The sequence below is a fragment of the Medicago truncatula genome, chromosome 8 (assembly GCF_003473485.1).
Source record: "Medicago truncatula cultivar Jemalong A17 chromosome 8, MtrunA17r5.0-ANR, whole genome shotgun sequence".
NCBI classification, from domain to species: Eukaryota; Viridiplantae; Streptophyta; class Magnoliopsida; order Fabales; family Fabaceae; genus Medicago; species Medicago truncatula.
The window spans coordinates 32,314,386-32,340,990 of record NC_053049.1 but is presented as its reverse complement, the minus strand read 5'-3'; the positions used below and the strand labels follow the sequence as shown (position 1 = coordinate 32,340,990).

At 32.0% G+C, this 26,605-nt stretch overlaps 3 protein-coding genes across 3 annotated transcripts; 1 reads left to right on the top strand and 2 right to left on the bottom strand.

The window, feature by feature from the left end:
• Window positions 1–452: 452 nt before the first annotated feature.
• LOC11440510 (uncharacterized) lies at window positions 453–2,783 on the bottom strand. The gene is made up of 4 exons (XM_003628918.4): window positions 2,360–2,783; window positions 1,443–1,800; window positions 1,215–1,292; window positions 453–887 (listed from the first exon to the last, which is right to left on the bottom strand). The coding sequence occupies exons 1-4, from the start codon at window positions 2,626–2,628 to the stop codon at window positions 831–833; spliced, it is 762 nt and encodes a 253-aa protein (XP_003628966.1). The 5' UTR covers window positions 2,629–2,783; the 3' UTR covers window positions 453–830.
• Window positions 2,784–4,347: 1,564 nt separating this feature from the next.
• LOC11418545 (transcription factor GTE1) lies at window positions 4,348–13,454 on the bottom strand. The gene is made up of 8 exons (XM_003628919.4): window positions 12,822–13,454; window positions 11,254–11,469; window positions 10,178–10,255; window positions 9,306–9,530; window positions 7,141–7,239; window positions 6,973–7,031; window positions 5,128–5,278; window positions 4,348–4,829 (listed from the first exon to the last, which is right to left on the bottom strand). The coding sequence occupies exons 1-8, from the start codon at window positions 12,912–12,914 to the stop codon at window positions 4,653–4,655; spliced, it is 1,098 nt and encodes a 365-aa protein (XP_003628967.1). The 5' UTR covers window positions 12,915–13,454; the 3' UTR covers window positions 4,348–4,652.
• A 6,483-nt stretch (window positions 13,455–19,937) lies between these two features.
• LOC11445313 (ycf3-interacting protein 1, chloroplastic) lies at window positions 19,938–26,605 on the top strand. The gene is made up of 6 exons (XM_003628921.4): window positions 19,938–20,316; window positions 20,404–20,448; window positions 22,259–22,372; window positions 22,964–23,044; window positions 25,114–25,281; window positions 26,430–26,605. The coding sequence occupies exons 1-6, from the start codon at window positions 20,011–20,013 to the stop codon at window positions 26,517–26,519; spliced, it is 804 nt and encodes a 267-aa protein (XP_003628969.1). The 5' UTR covers window positions 19,938–20,010; the 3' UTR covers window positions 26,520–26,605.

Here is a 26,605-nt window from a genome sequence, read left to right as displayed (position 1 = left end):
AACATCTTTTTCCCTTTGTTAAACGGGCAAGGTTTTATTAGTTTGAACATTTTAAAGCCACATGTCATCATCATCATTAAACAACACTCTATATAATGGAACCACGTGTTAGATACATTTTAGTGTCAAACTGGTGAAAATTGATTTTAAATCTTTTGAAAAAAATATATAAAGTTTTTGTCCTCTAAATTTAACAAAAATAGTGTCCTTCAAAAAAAAAAATATTGTTGGAGACTAAAAGCGTGAGTTTTTGCATTTACTTTTTAAAATGAATAAAAAAAAATGTAGAGACTTTAATAAAATTGAAAGGAGTAGAATAGTTTTAACTCTAACCATCTTAGGTTTATGTTCCAAGTTCATTAAATGAAACAAGTAGCAACCCGTGATAGTTTGCTAGTTTAAACAAAAGAAATCTATCTATCCATTTTCAAATCTAAGAACTAAAGTTACCCTTCATGTGTACTTTTTAGACACTCTCAAACAACATGGTCCCACATGCACATACATATGAATGATGGTCTTAAAAGAGCAACCATGTACCATTCAAAAATAAGTTGTCCAACACTCCCTCTCATACTACATACAACTTAACTCCAAAGATAATAAAGATAATCAAAATAAAATAATATAATGTAACCCCTATACAATATGATAATACCATTTGTAATGAAGGGAAGGGGGTCCAATTAACACTACTTTTAGGTAATGTCATACCAACGGCTCTAAAGACTTTATAAAAAAAAAAGGCTATTTTTTTCTTTCTTTCATGAGATTAAATTTCTCACCAACCCCTAAGCTTTGATTGGAAAATTAAGTTATGTGCTTGTTTGTTACTCTGAATCACTTTCCAAGCTTTCCATTCCTTTCAAGCCTCTACAACGCTTTTGCTGCATATCCAAGACAAACCCAACAACATTTCAGTCTTCCATAATGCATATTAAATAATGGATGGTTTTACTATATAAAAAAATATAATTAATTAAATGTTGTATATTCTTAATAAAAACAAGAATACAGAAGGTATGTAAATAGATTAGTAAAAAAAAGTAAAGAGATTAATAAGTCTTTTTTTTTAAGAAGAAGATTAAGAATTCTTTTAACACTAAAATTAAGCAAATGTCCACTTTAGCCCATACTATACTATAATAATAGTAATAATTATTATAATTATTAATTTTTCTTTTTATGTGGGAGTGGGAGGGACCAAATTTTACCTTCTTGACAGATTTCTTCTCCCTAACCTCATATCTACTCTTTGATAGATCTGATAGCCACATCCCAGGAAAGCAATACTGTAATATTAAACAAAAAATAATCATATTATACCATCATAAGAAACCAATTTATATAATAACATGTTTTACTTTATAAATAAAAAAAAAACATATAATAGAAATTTGATGCAAAAGATTGAGAGTTTTTTCTAGTGATAATATATATACCTGAAGAGTTTTATCAATGTTTTTTGCTCTCTTCTTTGGTCTTTGTGGAATTTTAGTCCCTTTCATTGCAAGAAAATCATCTTCTTTCTCCTTTCTTGAAAGAGCAATGTATATCTTTGGCCATTCAATTACTTCTACACTAACTTTTTCTCCATTAGTATCACCATGATTATTATTCAATTTCTCAGTGGCTTGTTTTGTTGAAGACCCATTTGGTTTCTTGCACTTTGCTGATCCAGAAGAACAAGGCATTCTTTTGTTACTTTTTTCCATACAAGAAGGAGTAGAATTTTTTTGTGCTATAGATCTAGAAACATTTTGATTCATTCTTGAAGGTTCTGAAGGATCTTCCAAATTCCTATTCATGTGAAAAGAAGATGATTACAATGCAAAGTAACTTAAGCTAATGTTTTCAACACATCAAGTTCTACTAAAGTTTTACAAGATAAATATGAAAGGACATAGCTTAATTCTATAAATGCTTTTAGCATAAAATAACTATAGCAAGTTAAGTCAATCACATTACATATTCTATATAACAGAAACAAGTAGTTATAAATAGAAAGAATTTGCCATAAGCATGAAAATGCAATATCTAGGACAAGATAAAGGTTAAAATCAGTAAAGACCTAAAGGATATCAAAGAGATCCAGAGAAAAGTTAGAAAGAATTTTTGGAATGATAAAAAATGGTTAACTTATCACTCTACTATTGACACTTTAAACTAAAGCTAGATGCAAATTCAAATGTGATTGAACCAAAATGTTTTTCATTAACAACAATTCATATAAGAATATTTTGAAACAATATAAGCAAAAGTAAATCTATATTCTATACTATTTATCACAAACTTTTATATATAAAACCAAGACTATATAAGAAAGTAAGATTAGAATGAAAATTTTGATTAATAATACCTAGGGATATTATGCTTTCTGCCTCTACCATTAGAGGCAGAAACAAGTGGAGGTGGAGGGGGCATAGATGCAGAAGAAAACTTAGTAGGAAATTTTTTCCTTTGATTGGTATGAACAGAAGATGATGAATCTTCAATGAGAGTTCGAGAGACTCTTGATCTCTTTCTTTGACCCCATTTCAACAGCACATCACCACCACCACCACTTGGACTTGTGCTGTTGTTGCTGTTGCTATGACTTGTCTGAGGAGAGGAATCAAAAGGGGACATGTTTTTTTTTTTGGAAAAAATGTTGTTATGTTTCTCTAGAGAGAGAACTATGTGATATGTGATTTTAATATATCTAAAAGCTTTGCTTTCAAATCCAACAGAACATAGATAAAAAGAGAGATGCAAATGCTACTAATCTTTGCAGCATCTGTATAGTTGCCACTGTTGTTATTATTAATATTGGGTTATAGTACTTTTATATTATATTCCCCACACTATCTAAGAATGTTAGGATTAGATCATTCGTATCTCTTTTAGCTTAACCAAAGATTCTATCGGATCCAAAAGTATTTAGATGAGTTGTCATAGATTTGTTTTGGCTTAACCGGTGTTTTGGATTCAATCTCGAGTTTGGATATGCAGTAGAGTTAAAACTCTTAAAGAGAGTTTGTCGTCTATTTGAGTCCCACAAATTTTGAGAGATTAATTTTCGCAGTCGCACGTTAATTTTCATCTATTTGATTTACACAAAAATTAAAATAAGACTATGGATTCAAATTCAGCCATCATATGGTCTTAATGACTCGATGGATTAGTTTTTGCAATTACCCAGAAGATATAAGATTTAGAAAAAAATATTCCCACTATGCTTCCATGTGCAACCCCCATCATATGCCCTTTTATTCCATTTTTTTGATTCCTTAAACACATACCATGAAAAAATCAAATAAATAAAGAACAAAGATCAATTCAATCTATGTATGATCAGTAACATGCTAACAAACAGTCACACCACTACTCAGAAGTCAATTTCAGATAATGATTACATAAATAAATGTCTACATAGATAACATAATACTAGGTTCTTGTTTTCCATACAATTGATTTAACAAAAATGTGTAGCAACAAATGTACAAGCAAAGAATGAAACATAGCCTAAGGTAAACAAAAAAATTGGAAGTGAAAAGGAATAACCTCATAATTATGTTTGTTCAAACAATTGTTGTAGTTGTAATGATTGAAATTGGGATTTTCTTGTATGCAGAAAATTGGTCGCGTCGTGTGTACAAAAGAAGGGTATAGTGTTGTGTGACTTGTGTGGTTAATGTGAGAATCGTTTTAGTTATTTGATTTTTAATGTAAACATAACAGGCTTAAATAATTATCTCCAACTTTAATCCTTTTTTTTTTTTTTATAATAACTTTAATCCTTGTTATTTTCTCTAAAAAAAACTTCTGTGTACTAATGGATTCATTTTAGATTTTGTAACAATTTGTTTTCACAATCGTTTTTTATTTTTGTTGATAATGTGTTATCAATTCTTTTATTAAATGACTTATTTTTGGATGAAATGTGTGATTTCATATGAAAACAATGTTTTTCTAGTAAGACATCAAGAAATTTATTTTCTGTACATAAGATCGAAATAGAAACCACACAAAATAAACCAACATTTTTTTTTTGAGAGGGTCACTAAACCAACATCATTAGGTTTTTTTTTTTTTTTTGAAAGAACATCTAGGTTATTTAGTGACTAACTTTCGATTAAAAAAATGTAACTTATTAAACAACTTCAACATAGAAGGTTTAGTTACTTGTTACTTGAAATATGGAACTTTCAAGATTTCATTTCAAGAAGATAAGATATGTTGCTATCATATAAGCCCGGCATCCTGATTTGATAACTTCATGACAAGGACAAATTTGGTCCCTCACATACCCACATTTGCTGTAAATCCAAATGTTGAAAATGAACATTTGGATTTAATTTGTTTAAAAAAAGGATAATGTCACCCAATACATTCATATAATCAACCATCATTTGTACATACAACACTATGTACCCATAAAATGTAAAAAAAGAAATCCCCTTCACTTGGTGTGGTGTGCACCTCCACCAGGTTACTTCTGTAAGCTATGCTTCTGCTCATTTAAGTTATTGGCTTCATAAACATAGTTGTGAATATCTTACTATAGATAAATGGAGTTATAAGTTGGCCTTACAACAACATCATCCTACACTGAAAGTTTACAACTTTAGGGCAATCAAGCAAAACCAATGCTGCCTTCTATGATGTGCTGTTCAGGAAGTCGATAGTTTTCTACTCTTTGATGGGTTTTTGGCATGATCATCAGAAAATTCTCGCCTTTTTCTAGAGCTGTATCTCTTCTCCTCGGTATCATTATTAACAGCTGTGCCTTGTTGACCTTCTAGAGCACCTTTCACAAAATGGTACAACCTCCAGACTGTGTAGTCACTCTGTCAATAATGATAAAAACATGAGTACAAGAAACATGCTAAACAAATAAACTACTTGAATAGGAAATAGTATAGGGCAGCCTGGTGCACTAACGCTCCCGCATACGCAGGGTCCGGGAAGGGGTCCCACCATTTGGTGTATTGTACGCAGCCTTACCCTGTTTTTTACACAAGAGGCTGTTTCCAGGACAACAACTTTAGTGTTGTGCTAAGGCTCCCTCTCTAAATAGGAAATAGTATACGATACACAATTTGATAATGGATGACACTGATAGTAAACATTATTAACATTACAGACCTGAGCATTAATGTCAAGCACCACCTCGTCTGCAGTAGATTCAAAGCTTGGGTTGATCTCAGCAACTAAATCCAATGCCCTCTGGAGATTTTCAGGAGACAATTTGGCGATAGCCTTCCCAAGTGCTTTCTTCTCTCCGGTAGATAGTTTCCTACAGTATAATTAGCAACAGGCATTGTAAAATATTCATAATCAACACAATATCATGGCCATGACCCCAAAAATAACAGAATACCATCACAAAACAAGTCTTGCATTTAGAACGCCAAAGTGTGAAGTAAAGCATTTCTGGACCAAATATTGTCATTTTCACATTTCTTTGCAACTTTAGTTTTAAGCAGTACCATACTAAATCCTCCTATCAGGAGACCCTAGGATATAACATACTGACTGATACAGGGGACAAGGTCAATTACAATTAAACATCAGATTGCTATTTGGGCAACTGTACATAGTAAAGTAATTAGTGTTGACATAACTTCAGCAGTTTATTGCAGCAATGCTTCTGTTGGTTTACATTATGTCTTTTAGTTTGTTTTGCACATAGCAACTTAAAACAGCAGCAAGGTTTATAAATATTTTACGGCCTATGATTTCATTCAAGTCATGGTCTGTAGCCTACATGAAGAGCATTTGAAGATTGCAACCTTATTAATTCCTAATTCATTAACAAACGCTCCATTTCAATTTCCCTAGTTGTAGACCAGAAGATTAGCCCTCTACTGACTGCGAACTAGATTTCTAAGCCTCTTCACTCTTGAAATATCCTGAATATTAACTATCGACATTTTCATCCTATATGTCCCCAATTTTCCAATTTCAGGATGTAAGACATCCATGAGTTGTAAAATATAATATAGACTGTTAGTCTGTTACATTATCACCCTTCGTCCAAATTAATCTTTTAAAGTGCATAAAAACTAAGAAGCATCCAACTTTATAGACCGATTGTATTGATTGTAAGAAAATGTCCATTCCCTACGCTAAATGACAATATGGAAGGACATAACTGCACAATCCATGCCCTCCCAAAGAACTACTTCATCTATCAATAAATCAACATATGTGAAAGATAAGTCATGGGACCCGCATAAAAATGTTTCTTCAAAAGAAACTCCAAATGCAAGTGCTTTTATAACGTGCAATTTACAAAAGTAAAATTTTAATCTAAAAGGCTATGTTTGGAAAGGGATGATAAGAGTGACGACTTGAGGGAATAAAATTTCAGAAGACATACCTAGCTAATTGCTAACATTGAGGCTAAAAACTTCTGGAGGTTAAATACTCCCTCATTTAGGGGGTAAAACATTAACCCCAGCATGTCAAAGTAAAAATAAAAATCACCCCCAGCACACACATGTAATATTTCAGAACTCCGACTTGTTCCCTCTCTCACCGTGAAGAAAAACTCTTTCGACCGCAACTTGACGCCAACATCAATGGCTTCGCCCAGATTCTGACTAAACTAGATCTTGGTCTGCAATTTGTCCTCACCAGAGATCTCAGTCTCCAAAAGATTCAATTTTTATTGAAGTCTCCGCTCGTGACAATATGACTGATATTAACTTCAAAAGTCATGTAGTAAGTTTGTTACAACTCTTCCTATTACACATCAAGGTAGCACTGTTCAGTCACCATATTTTGGCATGCGATTTGAACTTCAAACCACAGCGGTGGAACTTGACGATGTTTTTGAGCTTCCTCGGGCTCATGAAGAACATTATCAGATCCAAATATTTATTTATCAGATCCAAATATTTATTGAATATACAAATTCAATAACAAGTTTACACTACAATTTGACCTCCGGGACTAGGAAAAATGATTAACTGTTTTTTGACAAACCTGCAATTCTGAATGACCTTTTCTCTGAATTCCATCAAGCGTATACCAACCTCATTAAGCTGAAAAAACAGGTAATTGACATCATAAACCATCTGGTATGCTCCTAAATGACATCAAACAAATGATTTGCACAGAAAACCACAATGCTAGCAAAAAACAATAAACAACCTCATTGCTTAAATCCTTAGCCATATCGGCATAGGTCGTCTCCTGAGCAAGATGAATGTCCATCTGCACTTGAGCTTCTTCCTCTATTTGTCTCTTTTCCTACCAAAATTAAACAGAGAAAGGTAATGAGTAACGATATATTGGATGACAATATCACAGCTGTCACTACAAGTGCAGCCACCAAAATTGTATAGATTGTTTTTATGGTATAAAAGAATAAATTAATTCAGATAAATGGAAGATGAATAGAATGAAATATGAAACAACTACAACCACCAAAGCCTTTTCTCATTAGGTATGATCGACTACATGGATCAAACAATGTCTAATCTTCTGTCCTTAGGAGCAAATATGAGGGCTGTGTAAGGCTTAGCCAGTCAACAACAACCCACATAAAACTTCATTGAATCTTTCTTGCAAGGATAAGAGAATAAGAGATACTCCTTGACATGAGTACAAACAAACTCAATGAAGTAAAGCTGCATGGTCCCTTAACATATCTATAAGAAAATGCATGTGTCGATGTGTGTACTAATGAGACTTTCAATATGATTTTGGTCAATCCGACCATTGAATTATAGCTATTCATTACCTTGATTATTTGTATTAAATTTAGTAAAAATTGAAAAATGATCAGAAGAATATAATCAAATTGTTTTTATATTCATAATTTGTAAAGCATATGTAGCATTATTCTTGACTTGTGACACATAACGATGATGCACCATCAAATAATGTGAGACTCATGTAATATTTTATGCATATAATTAATTTATATGGTAGTCAATTTTAACCCAAAGATGAATTATGAGATAAAGTTATATTATTAAAGTTATTAAACATAGCAAGTGTGCTAAGGGGTTACGACTTGCAACCAACATATGTTGAATTCTCCTCTCTCTACATACATATATATATAAGGATAGATAGAATACATTGACACAATGTGTAAAATTGATACTCAGACAACCTAATAACTCTCTATAAAAGGCAAAATAATATGTTGTTAAAATATAAAAAAATGGTAATTATCCAATACCATACCTATGAATGTGTAAATTATCTAAAATTTGATATACACTAATAGCTCTCTATAAAAGGCAAAATAATATGTTATTAAAATATAAAAAAATGGTAATTATCCAATACCATACCTATGAATGTGTAAATTATCTAAAATTTGATATACATCTTCATAAAAATAATATGACACCATTCAATGGTTGGATAATGCCACATTCTATAGGAAACAATTAAGTGATGTAAGTGTAGAAGTATGACACTTAATGTCTATTGATCCTATCCCAGAACTTTTAGTAAAATGTGAAACTAACCAATCCAACTATTTCATTATTTGATATTATCTCAATGATCATATATATCAGATGGATAATTTGTCCCTTAAAATGTATGTAATATAAATCTAAATACTATTAGATATTTATTTTTTCAATATAGCACATTATATTTTAAATAAAATGGTGCTAAAAAGTACCAAATAATCAATCCTACCAAGTGAGAAAAAGAGCATGTCTGTTGCAAGGTTTGTGGTCCATTGTCTACTATGTTGAAAATGGAAATATAAAAATTGAAAAACATGAAAGTTCACAGCTGTGCAGTTTAGTAAGTGGGGTTTATCTCAAGTCTTCTGTTTTGTACGCCCACACCAATAGATCAACAAGTAGCACGGCAGCAAAGAAACAAGGACATCACAGCATTTACAACAAGATCGGGCATCACCATGTCGCATTTGACCATCCACAGCCAGTTACATATCAGATTTTAATAGCATATTTCAGTTACAAAAAGGTCGCAGCAACGAGTGGGAAGATGTTTGTTTTAGGATAGTTTCCGGTTGGTTCTTCTGACTTTGGGATGGGTAATTACTGAAATTTAGCCATCCAAGAGCATTTTGAGGCTAAGGTGAATTTGGCTGGATCCTAAGAACTTTCTGATCCTACATGCCAGCAAAATCCAAGCAGAGATAAGTTTTCCCTGGGATTGGGGTTGCTCCAAACCTCCACACTCATACAATCACAATTTTGAAAACCATGTCCATTCTAACCCCTCCAAATCGACAATTAGCTTTACGCCTACTCATTAAGATCCATCTAATAAAGCTTCATTTTCCAAAATAAAGAAAACTATTTTGAAAAACAATTTACCTCTTCAGCAACTTTGGGTAACAGTAGCAGCCATTTATCTTCAAATTTTTCCATCAAGGTCTTTGCCATTACATGGACATCATGTTTTTCATTGTTGTACTTCATGGCATTCTTAAATATCAATCTCACATCCGCATAAATCTCCCGGACATTCTTGTATCCAGTGCCATCCTTAGCTTCCATTTTATTTTTTATTGTACCGAAGTCCATGGGCTTATCAATAATCTAGGGATAGAAAATCAAACAAATTACTTTTGAGATACAATCAAAGCAAAACAGTAAACAAATAACTCTGCTATAAAAGATAGATGGTTAACCAAATACCATCATTTGTAGAAACAGATATCAAACCGGCATTTAAACCTTTTTACAAGTAAGTGTGTTTGAGCATATTTGGTCATAGGTAGAAAAAAATATTTAAAGTTTAGGCAAAATTACACTAGGAGTCCTTTATCTTATTTATTTGTAACACTTTGATCCTTTATCTTTTTTATATCCCGTTTAGGTCCTTTATCTCATAATAGTCGTGAGAGAATAAAAATATATTTTAAAAAAAATATATTTTTTTCATTATATATTTTGAAAATATATAATGTTCATCTTATTTCAAGATTTTTTTATTTTTAATAAAAATATATTTTAAAAAATAAAATTATCCATCTTTTTAATAAAAAATGAGAAAAAGGATTTATATGTTCTTTTATGAGAGATAAAGGACCTAAACAAAAAATAAAAAAGATAAAGGACCAAAGTGTTACAAATAAATAAGATAAAGGACCCCTAATGTAATTTTGCCTAAAGTTTATATTATGATAAATGGCAACTATAGTCTATGTCAAGACAAAAGTTTCAAAATGAAGAAAAGGCATTACCTCATAATAGTCGTGAAGCCCGAGACCTTCTACATCTACAGGTTCCAGAAAGGGCCAGGCCCACTTGTGCTGAGTGATCTGAAAAGCTTCAAATGCATTACTATTGGTTTTTCACAGGATACATAATAGGGTCAATGAAAAGACCACTTATTTTAACAACGGGAAAAAGATTGATCTTAAGAATTTAAGGATGACTCCTGAAGGAAGAAAAATTCTCACTGGATAGGGTCTGCTACATGGATCATGGAATAAAAAATAGACACGGTAGATGATTATAAAAATTAAATTGCATTAAAAGAAAATTATGACATGCCTACAAAAAGGTAAGTAAAGGACAAAGCTAAGTGATTATTTTGTTTTAAAGCAAAAATTTGGGTGCAAAAGCATCACATGGCAGCTTTGACATCTCAACGATGATAGCACCCCAAAACTACCAAATATCATTTGCAGCACCCTAAAAAATTCATTGAAATAAAAGAAAATGATGAAACAAACACTTGGGGGGGACTAGTACAAAACCCAAGATAACAATCAAGAGATTATACAGCAACTCCCTTGTTAAAAACCTTATCACAAAAACCCTGTGGGATAAAACCATGGTAAAGGGAAAAAGAGAGATATTGATAACCATTCAAAGTGCTAGCTTCTGTTCGTTTCAAAGAGAAATAATCTATGATTAAATAAAAACTAACCAAGGCTTCTAGTAATATCCTTGCAATTCAAAATTGAGTATATTGATTTACATGTATGTAGTCAATGACGGGTAGTAGAGCAAATCGGCTGACCAGGAAAACGCTAAACCAGTACAGCAGATAGCGGTATGGCCACTACATCAAAGTTTATGGGGGGAGGGAAATGAGGGTTGAAGTGATTAGGAGCAGTATGATATGATTGAGATGTGATTAGGTATGATTGTATTTTCATTTAAAGTCTTGTACAATGACTATATATGCTGTACCCTTAACATTCTGAAACACAAGAATTATTCCAGCAACTACTCCTAAAACCCTAGCCTCCTTTTTCTGCGAAAAGTATATCATTAAATAAAAACAAAGTTGCAAAGTATTCACACTTGCCTGACGTAATATTGTGGAAAACTGACGCATCAGCTCCTGCATCCTCTTTCCAGCAGCGGTTTCCGTACGCAATGCATCTTGCAGCGGTGTTTTAGTGCCAGCAAGAGTTTTCTCCCGACCCTTCTCTTTTACAACTGAACCACCTCTAGAACTGTTGCCTTGAAAAATACCAGAGGATTCGTAGTAGTGCTCAACTTCAATCACTTGTTTCTGAAGCTGTAAAAGATTTCACAGGTGTTAAATTTCCACAGTTCAAAACATACTACAATACAAGCTTATGCTTTCAGATGTTTTACAAGATAATTTATATGTTAGTTATGTCACATGTTGTGCCTGCACACACAGCCTATCTTATTTATACCATGTATTCAATCGTAGCATATCTAAGCACCGAGTAATGATTGCACTTAACCAACTATAGTAAACTAACATTTTAACATTCGAAAACAAATCTTGACCAGCACTCTAACAAGAATAATTTTGAAACCCTAAAAATCTCTACAGAGAATGAAATAAGCTTAAACCATAATTGCTTTTCCATCAATCACGAATCCATACTCGCTAAAAGGAAAAAAAAAGTGATGCAGCCAGTATAGCAAGCAAATCAAAGCTAATGAATGAAAATCAACCACAATATATGTTAAAAGTCATACATTGACCAGAGATACAGTCTAAATAGTGTTACCAATTCTCATCTTACAAAACAGTTATGTTATGCCCTAAACCTGAACTCAAATTCTTTGAAGAGTAGGAATATTACTATATATTTATTATGCAATCCATCAACTCTATTTTGCTTACTATAGTGACTTCAACATTACCCAAGCATAGATTTTTTTTGGACAAAACTTAGGTGCATTTCATATGGTTCTTTACATAAAATTCAGCTTTTATGGTTATAAGTTATAACAAACTTTGAGAAAATTGTGGATTTGAGAAATCATTGGTAGTTATGAGTATTTTATGTCAAGAACCATACGAAAAGCACCTAGGTTTTTCCATTATTTTGTCTTTGAAAAAATTTCGGTCAAATCAAATGCCTTAATTGATTTTTTTTGTTTGACAAAACATGCCCTAACTGATAAAACAACTAAATGCAGAAAATCCAGTAATAAAACTCTAATATGCTAAATTGATTAAATTTGGGGTTAAGTTTGTGAGGCAAAATCATCATAAAAAAAAAAAAAAAATCCAAAACCTAATTGATAAAACAAAAGACCTAAATAAATGCAGAAAATCAACCACAATATATGTTGTAAGTAACAAATCAACCAGATAAATGATCTATAGATAGTGTTACAATTCTCACCTTACAAGACAATTATGCTATGCCATAAACCCAATTTCTTGTAAGATTATGAATATTATTATATATTAATTATGCAATCCAACAACCCAATTTTGCTTAAAAAAACTACCCAAGCATGAATTTTTATAGATTTTCATAAATAACCTAATTGATAAAACAGAAAAAAACATAAAATGAAGTAAAAAAATCTGAATTTTGCAAAATTATGATAATAAAAATGAATTGATAAAAAAAAGGTGAAAGGTGAGTGGTGACTAACATTGTCAACTTGGGTACGAAATTCGTCAACAGAATTCCTGAAACCCTCCAACCGATCAGCATTGGCAGATGGTCGTTGTGGGTATGGTTCCATTGTTATCAAATTCGAATATTCTTCAGCGCCGCGGAATACCTTCTTCAGCTACTGTATTGCATAGTTTTAAAACTCAACTCGGACCGGCCGGTCGAACCGGACCGACCTAGAACCGGTGATATGACCGGTTCGGTTTGTTTCTTGGATCGGTTGTGCAATTGAACCAGTCAGAATCGGCGTAACTCGCTACGAACCGGTAAAAACCGGTGACTCGGCCGGTTTGGTGAGCCGGACCGGGTCAATACACAGTGCTACTTCAATTGATACAAAAATCAGAAAAACTCAGAAAGATTATCGTCCGGCAGAGGAACGAAATGGAAGAGGATGTAAGAAGGCACGAATGATGATTGAAACTAATCAACTCGCGATTAACATGTAAGGAGATGAAGAAATTTTAGATCTGATATGGTGTTTTTTTTATTTGAGATCTACTTGTTTGGATGAGATGCATGTTTTTGGTTCAGAGAGAAAGACAAGAGTATGGTAGGAGGCGGCACTGCAACACCAAAAGTAGGTTTAAGTTTTCAGCTTCAATTGTCAATGATATTGTATGGTCGGATTTTTTTCGGTCTAATAGCTACTTTAAAATAAAGTTAAAATAAAACCCTTTAAAAGCATAATAAATATATAGATAATAAACTTAAATGGACCGTCATTAAAAATAATTAAATGGATCGGTTCAAAAAATAAAATGGAAGGAAAAAACATATTGAAAAAAATAAAAAAAAAAGGTTGTCAACGTGAGTTGAAGAGAGGTGCTTGTGAAATAAATTGGGGAGAAGTAGTTTTTTGAAGTAGCATTCAACAACTTTTGGTTAAAGCTCATTTCATTCAATTTTATGCATTAGGTACTTTTTATCGAAGATACTTTATTGATATTGTGTTTGACCTAACTTATTCTTAAAAACGTAGAGAAGTTGGAAAAAAACCGGATCAAACGGTACCTTATGGATCCACGATAGTAAAGTTTCTGTTTTGACAGGAGCGTTAGTAAAGTTCCTTTTCTTTATACAATTTTTATTGTTTTTAAGTTAGAATTATTATTGTTACTTTATTTTCTATAAAAATAAATATTACTTTTTTTTTTGGTAATTAAAAGTTTCTTACTTTATTAGTTATGCATAAAATATATTAAACTAAAATATAAAAAAAGATTGGAAATATTTTAGCTACTTGTCTTATTGTAAATGAGTTTATTATATTTGAAAAATGAGTTTGTGAAATTGTATTAATTTGTGTAATGATATTTTTATATTTGTATAAGTTTAATGAGTTTTTTTTAGATTTTTTACTGAACGAGCCATCCAGTTTAATCTAATTTAATATACATATAATTTTCTTTTTATAAAGACCGAATTATACGACCGAGTCATCCGATTTAATCCGGTTCAGTCATGCGGTTCAACCAGTGACTCACTGGTTCAACCAATGACCCAATGACCCAGTAACCTCACCGTGTCAATGTCCGGGCCGAGTTTTAAAACTATGTTGTGTTGTGTTGTGTTGTTTCTTACAACATGGCTTATGTTTCGGGTTTTGTAATAATGATCCATTTTAAAATGAAAAATGATATTTGAACATTTATTTTATTTGTTCATCAGTGACAACTTTCTTTCTCATATCCACATGATTTTTTACTTTACCTCTTTACTGCTATAATTTCCGTGTCAATACTATTCCCTCTGTTCCAAATTGTACGACGTTTTGGACATTTCACACATATTAAGAAATGCAATTAATATTGTGTGGAAAAGAGATATTATGAGGTATTTTACAAAATTGTCCTTAATAAATAATATGGGAAAGATAAATGAAAGAATTGAAAGAAGAGAGAGTAATAAATAATTAAGGTTATAATAGGAAAAGTAACATTAATGTTGCATTGGTATTTAAAAGCAACATATAATTTGGGACAATTTTTTTCCCTAAAGCGACATACAATTTGGGATGGAGGGAGTACTTTTTTCTTTATAAATTATGATTGTCAAATAAGTTGTTACCAAATTAGTTGTTCATATAACACTCTTATTTTAAAATAATGATTAAATGCACTTTTTAACCCTATCTTTTCTAAACTTACGATTTTAACCCTCTATAAAAATAACAATTTCCCTCTTTATTTGATTTTCAGTCAATAAACATGTGCACCTCACTTAAGTAGGTTGCCACGTGTGTTAAGCTATACTTAAAATTAATTTAAAAGACACATGTGTATTTAATTAGTTGAAGAAAAATAAAATGAGAAGGAAAACATATGACCTAATGCCTTTCAATTATGATAATTGTTTTTCTCCTCTTTAGAATTGCTCATCCCACAAAAAAGTCGAACGTGAGTTAACTCACGCAAGTGTGTTTTAACGTGAGTTAACTCACTGTAGGTGCATTTTTATCCTGATTTAACTCACGTTAGACGGAAATGAGCAAAAGTAAATGGGAGAAGAACAATTCTCTTCGGCTATTGTGTTATATTGTGTTATTTTTATCCTTTTCCCTATTTTTTTTAATAATAGATATAACACAAAATAATAAGTTAGTAAATGAGTAAACTATCTTTTTTACAATTTATTTTATGTTTGAGTTTCGCAAAGTTATTTGCAGTTTTTGATGTGAACAACTTATCGAAGATGATTGGGGTTTATCCAAATGATTTTATAGATGTGTCGGAAGTGACATTACACCATCAACTTAAGAATTATATTACAAATGTTCGTTCTGACCGAAAATTTGCTAAGTTGAAAGGGTTTTCAGATCTTTGTGCAAAACTTGTGGAAACAAATAAACGCAACACATTTGCTATGATTTCTAAACTTTTGAACTTGACCTTGTTCTTGCCGGTAGCAACTGCAAGTGTTTAACGTATTTTTTCAGCTATGAAAGTTGTGAAGAGTAACCTATGTAACAAAATGGGTGATCAATGGCTAAATGACCGTCTTGTAACATATACAGAAAAAAGATGTTCTTTTAAAAATTAATAATGATGTCATTTTAGCTCATTTTCAACAAATGGATCGGAGATGAAATTTTCATTGTAATGTATTGTATCAAACAATATTATTTCTTATTTATAATATAGTTTGCATTATTTTTTCTTTAAAAGTTTAGCCCCACATATACCAAAAGTCTGGATCCGCCTGTATGTTGTGTTGTTTCTTCCTTACTACATGAGTTTGTGTTTCGGGTCTTCTCTTTACTCGACCACAATTGTAATGATCCATTTTAAAATAATGGCTTAAATGCACTTTTTCCAAACTTGTGATCCTGACCCTCTATAAAAAAAAAAAAAAAAATAATAACAATTTTGTGTCTTATGTTTAGCCCATTTTACACTTTTGATCCCTTTCTCTTATTTTGATATAATCAAAGAACATGTGGCACCTCCCTTGAATAGGATGTCATGTGTGTTGATTTCGATTTAAAATTAATTTAAAAGCTACGTGTGTGTTTAATTAGTTGCTATTGTGTTCAGTTTGACGGTTTTGGTTGTTAGTAACATCGTGGTTTGTTCTGCTCCAACATTGCATCTGATTTACTTTGAGATGTTGTTGTTAACTGCAGCATGGCATTAATGATAAATGCGTGCATTTTTCATGTGCATTTGGATACTCACAAGTTATTGTGTTGGTTCTGGTATGATTCTAGTTTTTTCCCTGATTATTGATGATTGATGCTACAACTGTCAAGTTTCATGATTTCGTTGCTGAGTTTGTCATATATATTGAATTTTTCTACACACACTTGATTTCTCCATAAGATTAAAGACAATTTTGGGTTAGGTTTCATCGATGGTTGTATTGATTCAAGTTCTTTGATTGTTTGGTTTTGTGCCTTATGCGCACAAACTTGGTTAATGTTCTGTTGAAGCCAAATATGTTGTTTTTGTTGAAGCCGTTGGTTTCCAACATGTTGGTTTCTTTGTTGAGCTCTAGCACGGTAGAGCTCTCTTATTTTTAAACACCAAATTTTGGTGTTTTGCCACATATTTTATTCCTGGATCGTTGATGAAGTTTGCTCTGCTACTTATTGGATTATTGTGTTTTTTATTGGTTTGTTTGCCTATGGTTTGAAGGCACATCAACATGGATATTTTTCTTATGGTTTGAAGACACATCACATGGCTATGCCTCTCCATAAACTTATTGATTTTTGTTATTGACATGCCCAATAGTTCACAAGTTGCACTTGGTTATGGTTTCAGCATTGGAGGTCACCTTGTTATAAATATCTTGGAACTTTGGTATTGGTGCTACATGGAACCTTAGGTGTGAAGTTTGTCTAACATATGATCTCCTTCCATTGTAGATTGGTCCATTCATTTGCGATTTTTGATGCTTTTGGATATCATTGTTGCTTTTGGATACCCTTGTTCTCATTTGTTGCTCGGATGTGGTTGTTGGTCCTCTGATGTGCCACTGCCATGTCATTTTCTAGCCATTAGACCTTCTAACATTCAGTGGCATCTCTTATTGTATTTTTCTTTGGTGTTTGTTGTACCTTTTGTATTAGTCATCTCAAGCTGGAAGTGTTGTGAACATCTTTCAGCTTGCATAGGACTATTAGAGATATAGATTAGTGGGCATATTAGTTCTTGTAGATAGAAGTATGAATAGTTTGTTACCACTCAATTAGTGGGTTGCTTTCACTCATTTGCAGCACTCCATTCTTCATCAATAGAAAGAGTTTGTTAATTTTCTCTATTTTCTTCTATGGATGCCATGTTTTATAAGAGAAAACTTTTAAAAATCCTAGGTTTAATAAACTCATTGAAATTTTTATTTGATCTGGTTTGCTTGTACAATTTTCACTCTTAAACTAAAATTTAAACTGATTATTAATTTTTTGTTGAAAATTTGAATTGTTGAAACTATTAAATATATTTATATTATTATGATAATAGTAATAATAAATTTTGGAAAAAAACTTTTACTATTGTAATTTTTGTAGCATAAGATACACGATTGGGAAAAAGCGTAAGTTCTTTTTTCTCTTTCTTTTGTTTATGATACATTATATATTAACTAGCATTTAGACGTCACTCTATGCTTATCTGTCCTATCTTTTCATTGCGTTATGCGTATAAATTACAAAGAGTATTTTTTTTGAAAATTTGATTAAAATTATAAGTATTTATACTATAATAGATATTTTGCATTTTCATATTGTAACAAATTATATTTATCTTTTTTGAAGTAAAATAATATCACAAGAAATGGGGGTTTGAATTGTGATCTAATAAAAATTACCAAATAAAAATTCTCAAGTGTGAAGTGTGTGATATTGTTTAAAATAAAAGAGATAGGGAAAGAGAAAATCACACGCAAGAAGTTATCCTGGTTCCCCCAATGTGGGTTAGTCAAGTCCCCACAATACTGTGAGATTATCCACTAGGTAGTTGAGCTATAACTTAACCTCGGCTCCTCCTTTTCTTTTAGATCACTTACTTGATCTATACAATATCTTTCTTTTCACCCCTTGGGCTTTGCACTAGTTTCACTTACTAGATTTTTACAAATAACAATCACTAAACACTTTTAGTGATTCTTTTCAATATCTTTGCTTTTGTTGCCTTTGTAAAGAACTCAAGTAAAAGAGTTGCTGCTGGATTTTTGCTATTGCTTGTGATGAAAGAGCCTTTGAAATATTCTTGATGATTTGAGAATCAAGTATGATTATATTTGCTTAATGACTCAATGCCTTTCCTCTTTGCAAGCCCTTGTATTTATAGATGAATGGAGTCCCTTGCTGTTGTAAAAAACACACACTCCTAAGGGTAAAATGGGGAGAGGAAGTTTGCCAACCCATCAAGGTGAGAAACTCCTGTGAAAATTTGCTTGGCAGATTGTTCTCGAAATTCTGAGAACATTCTTAAAAATCTGTTTGGACAACTTGCAATAAAGTAAATAGTACTCTGCAGAAATGTGTTTGCTAGTTGACCCACAAGCTAGCTTTTTGTTTACTGTAATCACTTCACACGCCTTGGAGAGAAAGAAAGTGTAACACCCCGTTTTGCGTTACAGAAAGCAAGTACAAAGAGATTTGATATTATCTCATACTTTTAGCTTGATGTGTTTCTCTTTCTTATTGGTTTGGAACTTCATTCTTGATGTGTTGTCTAATTCTTATGGGTTCCTTTTTGTTTTCTCATAGCATATATATTTATTTATTTCTCTTCATTCATTTGAAGATATATCATAATAATATGTTCCTTTTGTAGCATAGAACCTTTGATCCCTTTGTTCCATTTTTCCACAAAGATTTTTAACACATTACTTCTTAAAAGCCAAGATCTTCTCTTTTGTCTTTGCTTGAGCTGACTTTGGCGTGGCACCAAGAGTATTGTGATGAGCTTTGTTCTGAGAATGTTCTTGAAAAATATTGCTTGTTTAAAACCTGTCTTTAATAACACTCAAGAATACATGTTAAATAACAAATAATCTCAGAGTTCTTTTAATATAATTTAAATGTTTTGTTATCATTAAAACAATTAAAAAGAGATTCTTGGAATTTATGTCAACATTTTTTAATGATACCAATAATATAACAAATATAATAACTTTCAAAAAAATATAACAAATTCTTAACTTTTAAATGACATCAACAAAATATCATTTTTATAGTCAAATTTGCTTAAGGGTATAATTGAAAGGAGGAAAAGGTAGTCTAAAACGATCAATTTTCTTTATATACAGTATAGATACAGATGAATGATGCAAAATATATACGTTTTTTTTTTTACAAATACAAAATATATGCGTTATTGGGAAGACATACACCAATATAATATTTTATAGAATAAATTTAAGATACAGAGATGTTGTCATAGTCCAAGACAAAAAAGATATTTCTTCAAAGGCAATACTATGACTAGAACCCTAAAAACTTTCAAATTTAATTAATTTTAAGGTAAAAAATATTCTTAATTTTTTCCTAAAAAAATCATTTTCATTTTCTTCCTTCAATAGTTGAAACATTTTTATTTTTGTTTTTTATTCTATCTAAATTTATAAATCAAATAAAAAACAAAAATAAACGAAATTGTGAAGAGAGAGTTAAAGAAAGAAAGATGATAGGATAGAAAAAGCAGCTACGTTGTTCAGCAATGGCCGTGGCATCATTATCACAACCGTTGCCATTAACACTTCCTTCAATTTCATCTTCACAATCACATTCTCTTCCTTCAACCTTTCGCTATTCTCACTCTCTCTTTACCAACGGAACATCATTCACAAAGCTCAGCACCACTCATCGCCGAATTCTTTCCTTCGTTCCTTCTGCTGGAAATGAAGATGCTGACTTGAGTGTTTCCTCCACACAGCAACTTGATGATGATGATGTTGTTGATGATGATGAAGAAGAAGAAGAACCAACCCCTCAGGACCTTGAAAATGTTGCTGAAATCAAAAGGGTATCTTTACTTTTTCTTATTTTTTTTCTTCATATAAAATGGTTTTTTTCCCACCATTTTCTAATGCATTTTGATGCCCTTTTACAGGTTTTGGAGCTTCTTAAGAGAAACAGAGACATGCTCTTTGGGGAGGTATACCCTTTTCATTTTTTTCATTCTCCTAATACTTTATCCAATTTTGCTATACTAATTAGCTCTATTTGGTGAATTGCTGGTAAGTTAGTTTATAGTGAACGAGCTTGTAGAAGTTAACTAATAAGCTAGTTGATTGAATTTGTAGTGTTTGGTAAAATTACCTGTAGAATTAGCTTTTAAATATCAAATGATGTAAAAAAAAATATATTTAATTAATATTTAATTTTTTTCAATTAAGATTACAAGGGTAAAATTGAGAGAAAAATGATAAGCTATAAGCTAATTCAATTAGCTTATCAAAATACGCTATGAACTAGTAAAAATAAGCTATACGAGCATGAGGAAATGACGGTTACCAAACGTTTTTTTTAGTCATATGAGCTTATACTCTATAAGCTCAAAAATGTATCTTGTCAAACAGTCCTTTTATGAAAAAAAAATTGTTGTTCTTGAGAGATTCATGATCCAAGGTATCAAAATTAACATAGTTATACCATTAATAATTCTTATGTAGAATGTGAATTTTATGAATCTAGTCAGTGAATTGGAAGTTATCATTTAATAGTTTAAGTGTAGAGAATTAATTGATAAAACATTAAAATTATTTTATACTTCATCATATCAGTTTATTTTAACAAATATTATGTTATTTAAATAAGTAAATATATACTTCTATTTACGACAACGATCGAGTTTTATCCCACAAGGTGGGGTCAACTATATGGATCATACGATACAATGATATATTGTTCTATCATAAACCATGTCTATAGTCAAACCACTGACCTCTAAATCTTTTTAACAGTTTCGTCTATGGTTTTTCTTGGCCTTTCTCTATCTTTAGCAATTGAATTTCCCTCCATTTAATCTACTCTAGTTTCCATGGAATTTATAGGTCACCTCCACACATGTGCAAACCACTAAGTTGAGATTTAACCATCATTTCTGCAATAGACGTTACCCCAACTCTCTCCAGTGCGAGCAGTCCTAATCCTATTTTGTCTGGTGTTTCCACTCATTCGGCGCAACATACTCATCTCTGGTTTTGCTGCATTGTCTTTATTCTTGTGTTGGGCTTTTACCTCCCAGCGCCCCATCCTATACAACATTGGTGATCTTATAGATGTACGATAGCAAATTTCCCTTTAGCTTGAGCAATACCTTTTTATCACATAAAACACCCAAGACCCTCCTCCACTTTAGCCACCCCGCTTGAATATGATGGTTTACATCTCCCCGCAAATCTCTGTTGTTTTGAACTATTCACCTAAGGTATTTAAATCATGTGACTTGTGGTGTACTTTTCTTTTGCAAAACTTACATTCCACATCATTCGTCTTACTTCTACTCAATGGAGGTCACATGCTTCTAAAACTTGTTTCCAAGCCTCTAACCTCATTTATTTCCTCTCTCGGCTCACCAACCAATAATAATATATCCTCAACAAAAAGTATGTTTAGCAGTTTTCGTTCTTGAATGTGCTTTGTAAGTTCATTCAATAGTGATGTAAAAAGTTAGTGGGCTTAAAATTGACCCTGGAAGCAAATCCTATTGTTATTTATTATTACCGCAAATTACATACATACAAAAGTCTAATTGGTTTAGAACTTTTTACATATAATTTTTAAAATAGAATAATTCAAAGGTTGGATTGATTAAATTCATATTCTACAGAACATTATTGAAGGTGTAATTATGGTAATTATATATTTCCATCAAGATTTGAAAAGCTCCAGGTTTTACTGTGCATCTCTTCTTGCCCATGATGATCTAAATTCTAACGATTCTTTCTTTATCCTATTTCCAGGTCAAACTAACCATAATGATTGAGGATCCCAGAGATGTTGAGAGAAAAAGATTACTTGGTATTGAAGATCTTGATGCCCCAACAAGAGAGGACCTAGTTGCTGCTTTGGAAGAAGTAAGTTTTTTCTTCTATATCCCTGATTATCTAAATTATGCTTAAATTTGTAGAAGCATCGACAGACACTTTGACTTATACCAGAAGCTTTAGAGTTTATTTAAAATCTTGTTTGGGATGAACATTTGGTCATTTTTTAAGGTACAGACCTTTGGCTTATTGTCCAAATCTATTTTTCAGGGTACATTTTTTAGGGTAAATATTGTTGCACTATTGTCCAAACCTTCAATGTTTCTAATATTTTGTGATAATCTAACTAATGCTTTGTTTCACAATCCATTTTTGTGTGCTCGAACCAAACACAATGAGTTGGATCTATTTTTTCGTTTGAGAAAACATTCTAAATAAATCTCACCAAGTGCAGCACATTCCAGTCCACTTTCAGGTTGCAAAAGTACCTCTGTTAGTTTTATTGACTTCTACTTCTAGCTGCCCTTCTACACGTTTCTAAAGCGAAAATGATAGCAATCATAGAGCAATCAGCAATATGTTGTCTGAAAATCTGTCTTGTATATATGTGTTGGCTTTTAAACTCAATATAATGTCAAAAGCTGATTTCAGATTGAAAATAAATGACTTGGCATTTACTAGGTGAATGAGGGGAAAATTCCAAAGGATAAAGCTGTTCTCCAAATGCTTGCTGAGGAAATGACTGCATGGCCTAATTTAGAGGTATGATTGAATTTGGGCTTGTTTCAGTCTATAGTTTGATGTGCATGATGTCTTGAATATGTGAGTGAGGTAGTTGATTGCGTTGTGTCCACACAATTTGGCCTTCACTATATCAGGTTTCTTGTGTTGTTTTAAGGAGGTACTATTTTCTCAATATACTTTTTTTTTGAGGAAATTTTCTCAATATACTTTGAAGTGCGTAAAAACAGTAATAGTATTTTAAGTTTGAACTTGTACTCTAACCAAACAAATTTTTTTTTGATACTACTCCGTCTCTTTATATTGCTTCATATATTAATTGTAACCTAGATACCAATTTTATTAAGAGTTGTGTTATTTTGACACACAAGTTTGACGTCAAATTTCAACATTAACATAGATGGTTAACACAGTTCAAATATATTATATTCAGTAATGGTTAATGAATATATGGTGTCACAAGTCATTATAATCCACTGAATACAATTAGCAATGATTTTGAACATCATTTACCACAATTTCAAGTGTGTATTTGTACACAATCTGGATGTTTAACTAATGGATATCTGTCAATTTGAAGACCTACAAATTGTGGTTAATGATGTTCTAAATCATGGTTAATTGTGTTCAGTAGATGGTTAATGAGTTGCGCACCTTGTTATATTCATTTAACTATCAACGGAACTTAACAAACCACATATTTGAATTATGTTAACCTTCTAAATTGACGTCGAAATTTGATGTCAAATTTTTGTTTCAAAAAATCATTTCTCTTTTAACTACCTTACTTGAGAGTATTAGTTGTAATACGAAAATTTTAGTCATACTCTTCTTTTTGTGACGAGAAAACTACATAAATATTGAAGTTTGGGTAGTCATACAAATTCTCAGGGAAAGGGGAGAATTCATAAATTTCAATTGAAAATGTAGTTACTGAGGGTTTATACTTGAAGCTGTTTGTCTGTAATATGAACACCACACCACCCACTTGGATTGGCCTGGTGGTATTGGCTTGGGACCAGGGAGTGTGCTCCTCCTCGAGGTCTCAGGTTCGATTCCCCTCGGTGCCAATTTAGGTGGGCTAATTTAGCTTTTTCAAAAAAAAAAAAAGCATGAACACCACGCCTCAACCTCACTCATGTAAAAACAAATATTTTTTCTCACTTCTGCCTTGTGTTGTTCTTGTATCTCCATTTAAGTTGCTTAAGTTTTCTGCTGCCAAGAAATTTTATTATTCAAATTCAACTATCTTCTCAACAACTAAACGTTAATCTTCTTCCCAATGAATGAACCACACTCTCAAATTAAATTCATTTCTTCAGGCCGAAAATTTGAAAATTTGTAGACATCTAAATCCTTGCACAAAGATTTACTACTGATTTTGATCACGTGCTTTTTTAAATTTTGTTTATTTTTTTATCCATTGTCAATTTTAAAATTTGATTTATGTTAGACTTCTAATATGGCAGTTATCTTATGGGCAGTTACGAGCATTTATTATGTTAGTTATGTCTAAATTTAGGAATAAGTAGAGAAGTGAAAGGAGAAAGTGATTATGGGATAGTTTTTGAATGGTTTTGAGAGAGAGAGACCAAGCTCTCTAATTCTTGGAGGGAGAGACCAAAACTCTCGAATTTCTTGGATGGGAATTGTCTTGTAATAGTACACTATCACTTTCCTTAAATTATGTGTGAATTATCCATTCTCTATTGTAAGTGTAATTCTGTTTCTATTGTAAATGTATCATGCCATCAATAAAGGTCAATTTCAACAATTAAATTGTATTTTGGTACTAGTTTCTATCAATTTACTACTGCTAACGTACTGCTTCTCTATTATATGTTTGACAAATTTAATTGTCATGGTGGAAATACAGCCAGGGTTCTTTTACACTATAATTTCTAATTAAAACTTCAAATTTTGCCACTTTGTTCAGAACTAATCGTTTATTACCTTTCATTCATTACCACTGATATAATGAATTGTATTTGTACACTCACATATTTGCATTTCCTCATTATCAATGTATTTTTCTTTCAAAATGAAAAGCTCAATCAGTTTGCTGCTATTTTATTTTTCCTAATGGATAGGCTGAATTATCACCAAAGAAAAAGCCCAAAAAATCTCTATACGCAAAAACCACTGACACTGGAATCGATCCTCAAGTGGCTGCAAAGAGACTAAACATTGACTGGGATTCTGCTGCTGAAATCGAAGAAGCGAAAACTGACGATGAAACAGAAGTGCCTTCAGTGTTGGTCAGTTCCGTACCTGCCTTGTAGATTATTTTTGTGATTTAGCTTTTTTTGGTTAGCCACCATGATTATTGTTGTGCAGACCATGATACTGTAATTTTACATTATAATCAAGGAATTTGATGTGGCCGTAAACTTATATAGAATCCCTAGATTATGTTTTTAATATAATCATGAGCCATTGTTTGTGTTAGAATTAAATTATTTAAAAGACTTGTATAAGAATTTAGGTTTAAAGCATTATAACTAATAGTAGTAGGCTATTAACTTTCACTCATTATAAATTTTCTGATTAGCTCCTCTTTATTAACAATGTACTTGGTATAAATATTGAGCTGTGATAAATCCTCCTCATATTCTATATGGTTTTAGTGGTTTAATGCTCCTTCACACCATTGTGCTTCATAAGTGATTTTGATGTCTTATTCTTGTCCCGATGAACTCTCAGCCCTGTCATTCAAATGTGTCTTTTTATCTTAAACCAGTCTCAGAAGGGTTACAGATTTTACATCTTTAAGCAACTTCACTCCCAGTTCTATTAAATATAATTTTTAATACGGTCCGGCCCGTGTAGTATATTTCAAGCCCGTTTTTCAACCGAGTTTTTTGGCCCGTTAAAGCCCGAAGCCCCCGTTTGGCCCGGCCCTAAACGGGCCGGGCCGGCCCGCCCGTTTTGACAGCTCTATCAGCATTGTCCAAGATCTAGATCCTAAGAATCAATTCAACTATTTCAATGGTTGGACCTCAGATTTATAAATGTAAACTGGTTCCTAACTGATTCTACAATAGATACATGATATCCTATACCATAAATTCCCATTATTCTCAGTCTCTAGCCTGTCTCTAGTACTTTTCCCACTGTTCTTTTACTTTGATTCCTCTTTGGCCTAAATTCATCTCCTCATACTTCATTTGAAAGATTCAATTCTGTCATTCAACTATACATCACAACAGAATGTAGATACACTGCACATACTTCTTTTACTTTCAATTCTGTCTCTCAACTGTTAAACATCTATAGTTTGACTTTGTGATACATTAGCTCTCATTGCTATTCTTTAGATAAATTCTCTTTTTCTTAACGTATAGTTTTTTTAGTTTTTCTGGGTCACCCTTTAAGCTTTGCATTAAGGAAGTTCTTTTTCTTGCAGGGCTATGGAGCACTATACTTGGTTTCAGCTTTCCCTGTTATTATAGGTATTTCAGTAGTTTTGATTTTGTTTTACAACTCCCTCCAGTAGGAACTGGTATGGCACTCAAATTCAGTGTATAAATAATATTACTATATTGAAATGAGTTAGTATATCATAATGTTCAACTAACATCA